The 14211-nt window shown below is 40.9% G+C and overlaps 2 protein-coding genes across 2 annotated transcripts in view; both read right to left on the bottom strand.

Annotated features, from left to right (window-relative positions):
- Nucleotides 1–14211, bottom strand: part of LOC113032138 (uncharacterized) — a 53681-nt gene that overhangs the window by 15052 nt on the left and 24418 nt on the right. The gene's annotated exons all lie outside the window — the stretch shown is intronic.
- On the bottom strand, nucleotides 216–7037 carry LOC113032258 (C-type lectin domain family 12 member B-like). The gene is made up of 8 exons (XM_026185055.2): nucleotides 6942–7037; nucleotides 2392–2469; nucleotides 2031–2129; nucleotides 1562–1648; nucleotides 1321–1485; nucleotides 1026–1189; nucleotides 762–874; nucleotides 216–645 (listed from the first exon to the last, which is right to left on the bottom strand). The coding sequence occupies exons 1-8, from the start codon at nucleotides 7006–7008 to the stop codon at nucleotides 528–530; spliced, it is 891 nt and encodes a 296-aa protein (XP_026040840.2). The 5' UTR covers nucleotides 7009–7037; the 3' UTR covers nucleotides 216–527.

Here is a 14211-nt window from a genome sequence, read left to right as displayed (position 1 = left end):
TATCTCAGTCGTAACTTGTCATGTTTCCCTTTTGCTGTGTGCATTCTGTATTCCTCCAACTTTGATGGGGTTCTTGATAGAGTGACAGTTTTTGGTATCTGTGTTTGACCTTCATTATTTTGTACTTGGTTTGTGTTCATCAGTGAAGCTGCTTTTCAGTTTGTTCCTTTTTTCCCTTTTCCTGTATGTTTAAGTCCAATTCCTGCCACACACTGAACCTTTAACAATAATCTTTATGTCTATCAGAAACAGAAACTAGCAGAGGCATGACTTATAATTTATGCAACGCTTAGTATGCTTTCGTCATGTTATCAAAACAGCCCAGAACCAGTTGCTCATAGATAGTAGACCTCTAGTGAAAAGAGGGTGAGAGGGCGGCCCAGAAGGGAATAACGAAGGGAGTTGATCTACCACCGGATTGGCAAGCATTCCTTCTCCACAGTAGTGTAGCAGGCTATTTGCTTATATGCAATTATATTTACAGATTGGAAAAGTAATTTGAAGTTTAAATGTGCTAATTCAAACAGTTAGGGTCTCTTTTTACAAATCCATTGTTTCTTCTGGTCACAGTTCACTGATTTAAATCCTTCGTTTTGGACAGAAATTACACAGAGACCATCAGAAGGAGGCTGCTGAATCCAGGAGCTGAAGAAAAAAACAAGTTTGATTAAAGCTGATAATTATTAATATAAAACAAAATTGATTCATCCCAGATTTGGAAAAATATTTTTAAATTGTTATTGACTCAAAGTTTCTCTTACTTATCAGTCAGATAACTTCCATCCACCCATGTCCATTTCCCACCTTCAGCTCTCAGACCGATCCAGTATCCATTTTCTCCTGAACTCTTCCAGCTTTTGTCACTGATATATTTCTGATGAAAGAGAAAGTTATCAGAAATACTCAAATTAGTTTGAGTATTTAGATCGTTTGCTTAAAACACTGCGACACAGAGTGTATTTAGATCAAAAGAAAATGTATTTTTGTTAAATAAATTTGTGCTAATGAGCCACAGTTCTTATTACCTTTTCTGCTGCATTAATTACAACAGCCAAATCGGAAATCTTTCCTTTGCAGTTTTCTCGAGCTTCTTTCCAGGTTTTCTGCTCATGAGGTTCAGCATCATTAATTGCAAAGCAGTTTGACTCAAAGGGAAGCCAGCCCTCCTGACAAGCTTTGCATGCCTTTTCTGCAAGTATAAAAATCAATTAATAAAGATCATCAGTGCACATTTATTTGACATGACCTATTTTTGTAGCTGATAGATTTGGAGCCTACTGTTATTTTCTTTGGGACAGTAGGCATCAACACTGCACTGACCTGGACCAAGACTGAGCTCCATCTTCATGAGTTTTATTTGTTCTGTTAGGTTCTGGTTTTCTGCAATGAGGTCTCTGATCTGTGTTTCAAAGGCAGTGGAGGTGTTTGTCCAGTTGAGTTGACTCCTCAATAAGTCTTTGTTCTTATGAATTAACAATGTGGTAACTGAAAAACAAAACGTAACACTTCTTTGGCTTTACACGGACATTGCAGATGAACTAATTTTAAAAGTTATACTCACAATAGATGCGAAGGGCCATGATCAGTAACAGAATACCCCAGCAAATGGTTACTGATGTACAAGATTTTATACATGCACACTGCTTATCTAGGAGAAATAAATACTTATTATAACAATCAAACTAATTCTTACTTTTAAGATTCTAAATTGCTTGTGTCAACTTAAAATCATCAATTGGCTTTTTATAATCATAAAACCATTCTAATTAATGAACTTTTTTGTTATTGTCTAGGGAAAAACAGAAAAATCTGTTTGAAAAAGTTCAGAGACAAAACCAAGGTGAAGCCCATATTATGGATCAAACTTCAATAACAGTGAATCCTGTACATATCAAAATGCGATTTGAGAGGATGTTGTCATTAAGCTCTTGTAAGGAAAATGCCAACAGCACACTTCCAGTTTCTAAGCAAGTTTCATATCAGTTCCTGTCGTAAAAGTAGCAGTTTTGTATTGTCTTTGTATAACTCACCATTTGTGTCAGATGGTTGTTTAGTTCCTTTGTTTTTCACGTTCATTTCTTCATATAAATTTTCTTCCTGCCTTCGTACTGAAAGACTTAAAGGGTAACCTTGTAGCAGAAGACAAAGAATGATTTCATGGCAAGAAAAAAAAAGGTCGTCAATGTGAATAATTTGGTGGATGTCAAGTCTAGTTTGTTAGTTAAAGTGACTAACAAAAAAACTATTGTTTTTCTGTTGAGGTCACTGTCATTTGCAGATTATGAGGCACCAAATTTTCTACCCTTCCAGTTTGTAAGACAGGCTGTTTAGTACTTTGCATGATGCCTTGTAGTAAAAGTAGTGGTTTTGCATTTGCTTTGTATAACTCACCATTTGTGTCAGAAGTTCGTTTAGTTTCTTTATTGTTCATGTTCATTTCTTCAAACATGCTGTTTTCCTTCGTTTTAACTGAAAAAATTGAATGACAATGTTGTAACAGAAGACAAAGACTGTTTAAATGGCAGGTAAAAAAGAAATGCCTGGTTAAGAAAGGTTAGTTAATCTGAGTAATATGATTTGTTTTGTTGGTTAAAGGGTATTTGGAATTAATTAGTTACTAAGTAACCACAATTTTCCAAAGCATATTTTGATTATTTGCAATGCACAAAAGTTTTTGATTGTTTGTTGAGGTTTAGACCCTCACCTTGCATTATCAAGGGAAATTTTGTCTTTTGTGCAAGCACTTTTAGTAAGCTCAACATCTTACTTGTCTTTTGTCAGGGGTTTTTTTGCATTTACTATTACAGTAAAAAAACAGTAAAAGAAATGTACTGAAATGATTAAAACATAAAGATCTAGGCATTCATCTACATGATTTACAACCTGAGTTTGAAAATAGCTTTTGTTGATTGACTGTATTTCTTTTGACAATTTTATTTATAATTTTCCATTAAAAAAAAAAAATAGAAAAGTTTACCTGGAGTTGCGATTACAAACATTGGCTTTGCAGGGATGCAGGAAAATGTATAATATATGCACACAAACAAGAATTACTACTATGTGAACAAATCTGTCAAAGACAACCGTGTCTGTCTTTGGACAAGAAGTCCACCTTTGTATCCTGCAGCATGCTATGTATTTGAGTGATATATATATATAGATATATAAATATATATATAAATTGCAGACAGTCCTCAAGCAGACAATCAGTAGGTAGATTTGGATAAGAAGTGAAATGTTTAACTGCAAAGCTATGGACTTTTAGGTATCTAAAGAAGTGAGTCTTTGGGATTCCAAAATCTTTAGATAACATTTCAAAAGGTAAAAATGATCCTTTAACAAACAAATTTAGAGAAACAGATAATTCCCCTACTGCACCAAACCTCAAACCCTGCATCTGGTAAAAAGCTGGTAAAAGCTGGTAAAAAAAAAAGATGACTTGACGCAATAGGGAAGCAGACAAGCGATCACCCCAGACCGAAATGTTGTCGACACTGAAACCAAACATTAAGAGAGTTTTTAACCACAGGATTTTTAAAATTAACATTGCGACTGACTGGTAGGCTTGAACACATTATTCCAACAAGGGATGTAGTGAGATTTCCATGTAGCTCCATGGTGGACCAAAGTGGCTCAGTGCCTTCCCTAAAAGCCCACATCCAGGTGGATAAGTTCACAATATTGGCAGACCAATAATAATACATAACGTTTGGTAGGGCCAAGCCCCCTTCCGACTTAGCACACTGTAAAAGGGGTTTACGGATTCTTGGAACTTTTTTGTCTCCAATGAAAGATGATATGAGTCCATCTAAATGGTTGAAAAAGGTTTATCATCTGGAAGAGATACATGAATCGAGGCAGGACTAACATTTTAATATTGCTGACCCGCTGAGCAAAAGAGATGGGTGATACTAACCAGCGTGCCAAATCTGATTTTGTTTTCTCTAATATAGGGGTAAATTTTTGTCTAAAAAGGTGAATAAGGAGTGTTTCAATGTAAAATGAAAGGTTGAGTAATCAGCCTCCTTTGCAGATGATTAATAGGAAACAGTGTACTTTTAGCTAGGGTTAATCTTTAACCAGACAGACGGCCGAAGGATCCAATGAGGTCCAGAGCTGAAGGATTTGATGCCTCTGGGTCTGTAATGTACAAAAGGAGGTCATCTGCATACAAAGAGCACTTGTGAATAGTATTTCTCCTGGTGATCTCACTTATTTTTGCTCCCAATGCTGCCGTCTGTCATGGTGAATGTGCTGTGTGAAGGCAAGCAGGGAAGGACCCAAATGCAGGACTAACGGAGGCAGTGACTTAATTTGCTGGCAGGGGAAAAGCATACAAAACAAAACTATACTGGGAGATCTAAGATCAGGAGGAAGCACCGGGAGAGTAACACACAGCAATAAGGGACGATACGACTCTGAACACTGGAGGATAAATACACAGACATGACAAAAATAAAAATCTGGATCTCCAGACAGGAGTACAAGAGTCCAAAAACACCTCTGGAGACCAAAAGCACAAAATCCATAATTCAGTAGTTCAGATGGTCAACCCGGGGGACGGCAGCACAGAACTCTAAAGTCCAGACGTTCCAGGGGCCGACTGCGTGGAAAGCAGAAGCAGCCTGGACACAGGAGAGAGGTCAACCACATGAAAGGCAGTGGCGGCGACAGAGCAGGTCTGGAAGCCGGCCGAGCCGAAGGCGGCGGAAACAAAACAGGTCCGGAGGCCGGCTGCGTGGAAGGCGGCGGTAGTGACACAGGTCTGAAGGCTGTCTGGACCAGTGAAAAAGTCCAGCCAGAAGACAGGAAGGTGGCCGCCCACGCTGAGCTAGACATGGTCGAGGTGGTGCCATGGCAACCGCTGGACCAGATGAGGCAGGACCAGGACTAGGACCAGACAGAATGGAGTCCTGTGGCTGAGACAAAGCACCTGGATAAAACTGTTCTCCTGAACCGCCAACTAACGTGGCGTGATGCTGTCCAAGCTCTCCAGAACCCCCAGCTGACTTGGGTTGATGCTGGCTGGGCTCTCCAGAACTCCCAGCTGACATGGCTTGATGCTGGCTGGGCTCTCCAGAACCCCCAGCTAACTTGACATGATGCTGGCTGGGTTCTCATAAACCCCCAGCTGGAACAGACAAACGGCCAGATGGTACGGAAACCCTCTGGCTGAGGTGAAGTTAGTTTGAGCTGTGTGAGACAGACACCCAGCTCGGGCTGCAGCCTGAAAAGCAGATGGGACATCATGTACACAGATGGCTGAGTACATGACTACACTGGTGACTGAACTAATGAGTGACCTGGAGACAGAGTTGATGTCTGAGCCAAGAACTGAACAAGTAACTGGGCGGGTGACAATGCAGGAGCCTGAACCGGTGACAAAGCTTATGACTGAGCTACTAACAGAACTACTGACTGAGCTAGGACTGCAATAAAGGTTGTAGTGATGGTGTTAGTGATGGTGGTAGTGATGGTTGTTACGAATTTGCATTTTATGTGTTTATTTTGTGCAGTCAATGTATCCGTTTGTTCTTTCAGCTGCGCCAGGGCCCTGCTTCGATTGGTGCGTGGATGTACAACTCCGTCGTGACTGGTTCCAGCAGCAGGACCCGCCCGTTAAAATGAGGCTGTAATGCCGCGGCGGGGGAGGTTCTCGCATTTCTCCTCATGACCCAGCGGTATACCTGTGGCAGCCGCTGGCTGCAGTGCTATCTTGACAGTTGTGGAAGTGGAATGGGTAGGGGTGAGCTGCTGTTTCTTTTGATCACCAGTTTTCTCCTGTTTTGAATTAGTTGAGGAGGTTAGACGCAGTCTTTATTTATGGTTTTTGTTTTGGTTAGGTCAGTGGTGTGGGAATCAGTTTAGATTTGTTTTGTTTATTATCTTGGCCTTGGCTCACCCTGAAGTGTTGACACTCCTGCTTTGTTGTCCCTCTTTTTATCACTTTGTAAATAAATCACATTATAAAGAACGGATTTGCTTCCTGTTGCTGATTGGGTCTTGTGGGGGGGGGGGGGGGGGGGGGGGGTGTCTCGCTCATGTTATTGCCTGGCCCTAGACAGGTTGTAACATGGTGGTAGTGATAGTGAAGGGGGGCCAGCAGAGTCCTTAAATGTCCTGGGGGAACAGACAATCTCTTCCCTGAGAGAGACTAAGTTACGACCTGTAACCTCCGTCCCTACCAACCGCTTGGGCCCCTGCTGAGAAACAAGAGAATCCAAGTCCAACTCTGGATAATCAGTGCAGGAAGTATAGAGATCCTGATCAAATAGCTTGAAAGCAGCATTAATTCCGTCAGGGTGTGTTACTATCTTACCTGTGTCTAACTGTAAGTGGGGTATAGATTGGGCTGTAGTGGATTGACGAAGCTGATGTGAAAAGATGATGTTTTTTCACAATGCTCATATACATGATGTCTTTGTCTAAGTGAAAAGCTTCTTGGTTTCTTTAATTGAGAGGGTGTCAAATTCAGACTGAAGCAGTACCCTCTGCATTTGGCTGGTGGCATATTGTGTGTCAATGTTTGCTATAAGCTCTGTCAGTTCTCGAAGCTGTTCATTTTGCTTTTTATTCTTATAAGTAGAAAAAGAAATAATTTGGTCCTGCAAATATGCCTTTAGTGACTCCCAAATTTTAGATTTTGAAACATCTGGAGTGTTATTCATTTCTAGAAAAAGCTTGATGTGGTATTCAACTTGCAAATGAATTTTCAAAACTCATCTTACATTAATGCTGAATCAAATTTCCAGAACCATTGCCTTGCGCACACATTGGAAATGAGATATCAACCCGCACTGGTGCATGATCAGAAATTACAATTGTATGGTATTTACACATGGTGACCCTTGGAACAAGGAAATGATCAAAAAGAAAATAATTAATCATCGAATATGAATGATGCACAGGGGAGAAGAAGGAATAGCATTAGCTTAGCTTACCTTCTGACTGGCATCGCTTTTTAGGTTTTAGATTGACTGGTGTGTTGTTAAACTTCTGCTCTGCCATTGCTGAAGTCTTTCTGTTGAGCTTCTCATAACTTGTGCACCAAAAAATAGCACTGTGTTAAAACTAAAAAGAATCATAAAAAAAAAAGTTGTTTCCACGCCTTTCATTTCTCTCTTTTTGTCCAACTTCTGCTTTTTACTGATATAGATGATAGGCAAGGTCAGAGAAGTTGTTTTTTTTTTCACACAGCGTTGGTGTGACAGGATATATATTCAACAGTTTTAACTCAGTGGCAGTGTCTGCAGCTTGTTCTCATTTACTTCGGTTGTCAGCTGTTCCTTTCTTGGTAATACCTTAAAACAAACAGACACTTTTCCTTGTCAATGCAACAATTTGTCAGTGTGTTGTTGTTTTTTAATCTTTGCAGATATGGTGATGGTCCAGCATGTACTGCATGAAAAGCAGAAATATAATGTGGTCCATACCTGCTTCATGCCCTGGGGGACGGGGCTATGGCTCCCCACACTCCCTAGCAGATCATTACATGGAGAAACCTTTTGAACACAAGCATGCCGATCCAGACAGGTGTGCACACAGGTGGCTTTCACAGAAAACAAGCTACACTTTTCTTGGCTGCTACCTCAAAGCACATTGTGCGCTGTTGATCTTGTGTACTGCACAATAACATGTAATACTTAGTATCTACTGTTATCTACTGTTAGCTAGTTTATTGTGATGGTGTTGTATTCATTATGTTGCTCTTTTTTGTTTGTTTTCTCGTCTGTTTTTTCTTATCCCCATACAGGTGATCCAGGTGTTTTCTTTTTTTCTCTTCCCCCCATTTCTCACATCTCTTCTTCCCTCTGTTTTTCTTTCTCTCCCTCTCTTTCTTTTATTTTTTCTCCCTGTCCTATTCCCATGTCATGTTTGTCCCGTTTGTAACAACCGAAAAAACTAATCAAATAAATACACAATTATAATAAAGGTCAGTCAAATGGACCAATATGGCAAGGCCATGATGATCCAATTGATAAAGTAAATCCGCTAGGCATCTTTCTTGGCCTTCAGACAACAATTCTGATGGCTAAAGATCCAAATGGGACAGGCAAAAAAAAAAAAAGGAAAAAAGAAAAAGAAAAAAAAGAATATAAATATGTATATATTATATAAAAAATATAACGTGGACGGATGATCAATACAGAGCAAAAAACATTCAGATATACAATAGAAACTAGTGTTAACATGTAAAATCATATTATGTCAGCTCAGAGGACAGGTTCCTTTTTCTTCACAAGATGTCCAGCAAAGAAACTAAACCTAATGATATAGTTTTAGGAGCTATAAAAGACTTTATTATATTCCCGAGACTTTCGAGAGCCCTAGTGTTTCTATTGTAAGGTAGAAACCCCACAATAATACAGAATAATACAGAGAAAATCCCCAAAAATCAAATATTCCCCTTTGAGGAAGGACTTGGCAATAGTGGGGAAGAAAAACTCCCTTTTAAGAGGAGGAAACCTCAAACAGTATCAAGAGGGGCAACGATCATCCAAAGACAGGACAAAAAAACAAAAAAACAAACTATGGAAGAGAGCCAGAGATTACCAATGCAGTGCCCACTATTGGCCAAACAGCAGCAAGAGCTTACAATGTCCATGTTTTAATTTACTTAATATCTCCTTAGGCTAGCCATTAGATTTCTGAAGTTTGCATAATCCACTGGTTCATGGTTCACCACAGCTTACTGATTTCCATCAATTACTTTGGACAGAAACTGCACATCTTCATTCTAACAGTTACAGAAGCACATCTTCCATCAAATGGTTGGTCTTATATCTATAACTCCCTCACACCCAACCATACTTCACAGCAGTTGTTCTGTTTTTAAAATGTAATTCAGTCATTGTGTGCTAGAAGATGTCACTGCCACCAATAAGCGATGTTGCACTGTTGCATAGGCCAGCTTCTGCTTTTGGCTGAAAAAAACAACTTGTCCTACAGCATATTTGAACTTTACACTGTGTATTCTTTTACACACACACACACACACACACACACACACACACACACACACACACACACACCAGAGACTTAGTGATGCTAGTACCATGTTGGGCACCTTTTTGCACTCAGAACCACCTTAAATTTTCTTAGCATGTATTTATGTATGTTTATTAAGTATGCACACACAAAAAAAACAAAAAAAAAAAACAACCACCAAAACAAAAAACAAACAAAAAACAGTGAACTTGATTTGACCAACAATATGTGTAATATGCACAACGTGGGACTGTACTAATAAGCTTCCTTGCAGCTCTGTGCTTGATGTGAACAGTATGAGTGAATGAAGAGTGCAAATATAGAGGACAGCTCTTCTTCTTCCCCATCTTAATTAAATATGTGCAGCTTGAACAGTGTTGTTATTGGCTTGATTAGAAAGCTTTGTCAAAATTCCACAATATTGTGACAGTAACGTGATTCAATATAATGCACTTAAGCTAAGCATACGGTCAGATACAGCTATATAAAAACACAAAAATACCAGAATACAGATATTTCAGACAACAGCCTTCTTGTTGTGAAGTAACTCATCGCCTTCTGTTGGCCAAACAGCATCAATACAGGGAACAGAAACTCAGTATACAAACTGCACTGCAAAAACCTTTAGTGACACAAATGGAAAAACCACAGAGTGCCAATTTAGATCTTACTCTGTGTTGTATTAAATGCCGTCAGCAGACCTACTCTGTGTACAGTAAAACTTCTTCTATAATTATGAACTTTGTGAATTAATTGTAAACTTTCATAAACACACACGTACACGCGCTCACATGCACGCACACACACCAGCTGAACAATATGCAATTACCATTACCCAAAATTATGTCTTTTTGTAGCCAATTGATTTGGAAAATACTGTTGTTTTCTTTGGGACAGCAGGCATCAATGCTCCACTGAGCTCGACTAACACTGAACTTATTCCATGATGTCATCCTCTTTTGCATTTCTTCAGTTGTGTTTCTTCTGTCTCCAGCTGCTCATTTGTATGCCTAAGATTCTGGTTTTCTACAGTTAGTTCTCGTCAGCTTTTCTAATAGGCTTGTGCTAAGTTGAGATTAGTTTATTATTTTTCTAACATTTTGAGTTATTTTCCAGTGTTAGAAAATCAGCACTGCTCAGTGTTAGTTTTTGTTAATCTTCAAAACTGACTAGGTTACTTTTAAACATATAACACTGTCAAAAGTGTTAATTTAACACTCAACAGTGTTGTATTTAACACTCAGAGGTGTGGACCCATATAGACACTCTCTAATGTTAATTTAACACTGGAGATTTTGCTGTGCATTAAAAGTTCATTTATATTAAAAAATACAAACAAAGGCAAACACACAAAACCCCCCAAACAAAACATTTAAACAAACAAAAAGTCACATTTTACTTTTAATTTACACACAGATTGCAATTTATGTAATTTTTAAACTATATTCAAAGAATAGTAGAATGACTATGATTAGTAAAAGAATTCCCCGGCACATTACTACTGATGGACACGATTTAACACATCTTCTTCTTATCTAGCAGAAAAGACAGTTAAATGTATTCATACTCTTAAGATTTTTGTGGGTTGTGTATGAAACGCAATGATTAAATGTCACGGCTGGGGCAGCAGTTGTGCTGGGAAGTGAAGGAGGACAGACAGTAGCGGTGATGCAAGTGAGTTTATTTACAGTGAATGATAAATAATAAAAACAAGGGCAAAACTAAACGTAAACCTGAACTGGAAAAAACTAATGACAAACACACAAAACCTGAAACCATAACTCACAGAATCACACACAGGGGGAACCATAAGGAGGTTACACAGGGGATGGAAAGCAGAAAGCGGAGCAGAGAGCTGCAGAGATTACCAAATAACACAGATGAACCAACAAGGAACACAGGCAGGCACACACTATAAATACACACAAGGTAACGAGGGAATGACACACCAGAGGGGAACACAGCTGAACCTAATTAGGCACAACAAGACACAAACCTTCAAATTAAAACCGGAAACTCACAGACAGTTTTGCAACACAAACTCAGGGACACGAACAGAGCACAAGAGAGAGACACACAGGTAGAAATAATAAAACACAAGCCCCAAACCATAAGAAGTAATACAAAATAAGAAGTAAAACAAAACATAAAATTATACCAAAATGAAACACAAAAGCTGGGTCTAATGACCCAAGACCATGACATTAAATTATTATATTTAAATAAATGTAACATATTTCTTTTATGTGCAACTATATAAAAAACATGTTTACATCCTTCCAACAGAAGACACATAGTTTTTTCAGGCCAAGAAACAAAACAGCCTGGTTAATGAAAAGTTAATAAATCAAATCTATTATGGTGGTTTAAAGATACTAAATAACCGATGCTATAGTTTTTCTGGTGAGGACACTTATTTGCAGAATTTGAAGTGTATAAAAATCCAGGATTTATTCAGTGGCGATTTTCTGGTGCCAGCAATAATAAACAGCACAATGACAGAACACTCTGAATTTCTTTAAAATCACATTGACAGCATTCTTTGATATTTCACCACTGTTTTCATTATCGGAGTGTACATTCCACCTAGCGCTAATGCTAAGGAAGCGCTATGGGAATTGTATACAAAGATCAGTGAACTGCAAAATACACACCCGGATGGACTGTTTATTGTTGCTGGGGACTTCAACCATGCAAATCTCAAGTCAGTGCTTCCTAGATTCCATCAGTATGTGGACTTTGCAACGAGGGGAGAAAACACGCTAGATCTTGTTTACACAAACATCCCCGGCGCATATCGGGCAGAGCCCCGCCCCCACCTCGGCTACTCAGACCACATCTCTGTTATGCTAATTCCAGCATACAGACCACTCGTCAGGCGATCAAAACCGGTTCTGAAGCAGGTGAAAACCTGGCCAGCAGGAGCCATCTCTGCTCTTCAGGACTGTTTTGAGAGCACTGACTGGAACATGTTTAGAGAGGCTGCAACTTACGGCGACTTCACTGACTTGGAGGAGTACACATCATCAGTGTCCAGCTATATCAACAAGTGCACCGATGACGTCACTGTCTCCAAGATCATCATCTCACGACACAACCAGAAACCGTGGATTACTGCGGAAGTGCGTGCACTTCTAAGGACCCGAGACTCTGCCTTCAAAGAGGGAGATAAGGTGGCGCTTAGAAGAGCGAGGGCTGAACTTTCTCGGGCCATCAGAGAGGCGAAGCGCGCACACGCCCAGAGAATCCACAACCACTTCAAGGACAGCGGCGACACACGACGCATGTGGCAGGGCTTACAAGCCATCGCTAACTACAGGACGACACCACCTGCCTGTGACAGTGACGGCTCCCTCCCAGATGTGCTTAACAACTTCTATGCTCGGTTCGACAGGCAGAACGACGTGGCGGCGAGGAAGACCACCCCTCCTCCGAACGACCAGGTCCTGTGTCTCACTACAGCTGAGGTGAGGAAAACTCTACGCAGAGTCAATCCACGTAAAGCTGCTGGACCAGACAACATCCCAGGCAGAGTGCTCAGAGAATGTGCTGATCAGCTGGCAAATGTTCTCACCGACATCTTCAACATCTCTCTGAGCAGTGCCGTTGTCCCCACGTGCTTCAAGGCCACCACCATCGTCCCCGTGCCCAAGAAGTCTTCTGTGTCCTGTCTCAATGACTACCATGAGACACATCAAGACCCTGCTGCCCCCCTCACTGGACCCAATGCAATTTGCATACCGCCATAACCGCTCAACGGACGACGCCATCTCCACTGCACTCCATCTTGCCCTGATACACTTGGACAAGAAGGACTCACACGTCCGAATGCTGTACATAGATTTCAGCTCAGCATTTAACACGATCATCCCCCAACAACTGATCGGAAAGCTGAGCCTGTTAGGCCTGAACACCTCCCTCTGCAACTGGATCCTGGACTTTCTGACCGGAAGGCCTCAGTCAGTACGGATCGGGAACTGCACCTCCAGCACCACCACACTGAGCACTGGGGCCCCACAAGGCTGTGTGCTCAGTCCTCTGCTGTTCACACTGCTGACTCATGACTGTGTAGCAACACACAGTTCAAATCACATCATTAAATTCGCTGATGACACGACCGTGGTGGGTCTCATTAGCAAGAACGACGAGTCAGCGTACAGAGAGGAAGTGCAGAGACTAACGGACTGGTGTAAGGACAACAACCTGTCTCTGAATGTTGACAAGACAAAAGAGATGGTTGTTGACTTTAGGAGGACACGAGGCGACCACTCACCGCTGAGCATCAACGGCTCCTCTGTGGAGATCGTTGACAGCACCAAATTCCTGGGTGTACACCTGGAGAAGGACCTCGGCTGGTCCCTCAACACCAGCTCCCTGCACAAGAAAGCCCAACAGCGTCTCTTCTTTCTGAGAAGACTGAGAAAGGCCCGGCTTCCACCACCGATCCTGACCACCTTCTATAGAGGAACTATTGAGAGCATCCTGAGCGGCTGCATCACTGTCTGGTTTGGGAGCTGTGCCATATCAGACCGCAAGACCCTACAGCGGATAGTGGGAACAGCAGAGAAGATCATCGGGGTCTCTCTACCCTCTATTGAGGACATCTACACCACACGCTGCATTCGCAAAGCCACCAGCATTGTGGCTGATCGGACACACCCCTCTCACACACTCTTTACACTCCTGCCATCTGGAAAAAGGTACCGAAGCATTCGGGCACGCACATCCAGACTGTGCAACAGCTTTTTTCCACAAGCCATCCGTCTCCTCAGCAAAAAGGGACTGACTGATAAACACGCACACACACACATACACTAACATTATCACTCAGCTTAACTCAAATACCTCAAAACATTGAGACTGGACTGACTAACCAACACAAGCGCAAACACACTGACCTACACCACCAAACCATCGCACACACCAACCTGTAAATGCTCTTTTGCACAATATTATTACTAGATATATTATTTATTATTATTATTTTTGCACTAACTTGTCTTGTAGCACCTTGGTTCCTGGAGGAACGTTGTTTCGCCTCACTGTGTATTTTTAAACTGTATATGGTTGAAGTGACAATAAAGTTGAACTTGAACTTGAACTTGAACTAAAGAAATTTGTCTCGAACTCAGGACCTTCTTGCTGTGAGGCAACAGTGCTAACCACCCGGATCTTGTATGTTTGGTTCTATATTCTCTATTATTTAGACTTCTGGTTTGGGTG

This window comes from Astatotilapia calliptera, chromosome 11 (assembly GCF_964374335.1).
Source record: "Astatotilapia calliptera chromosome 11, fAstCal68.1, whole genome shotgun sequence".
In the NCBI taxonomy this organism is placed as follows: Eukaryota; Metazoa; Chordata; class Actinopteri; order Cichliformes; family Cichlidae; genus Astatotilapia; species Astatotilapia calliptera.
Note: the sequence above shows the minus strand (reverse complement) of the source record. Positions and strands in the feature narration are given on the sequence as shown.

Coding starts and splice junctions, on each gene's coding strand:
- LOC113032258 (XM_026185055.2), bottom strand. CDS start 7,008: ATGGCAGAGCAGAAGTTTAACAACACACCAGTCAATCTAAAACCTAAA. Junction 875..1,025: donor TAATTAATGCAGCAGAAAAG/GTAATAAGAACT, acceptor CTCTTTCATCAG/AAATATATCAGTGACAAAAG. Junction 646..761: donor GGAAGTTATCTGACTGATAA/GTAAGAGAAACT, acceptor TTTTTTCTTCAG/CTCCTGGATTCAGCAGCCTC.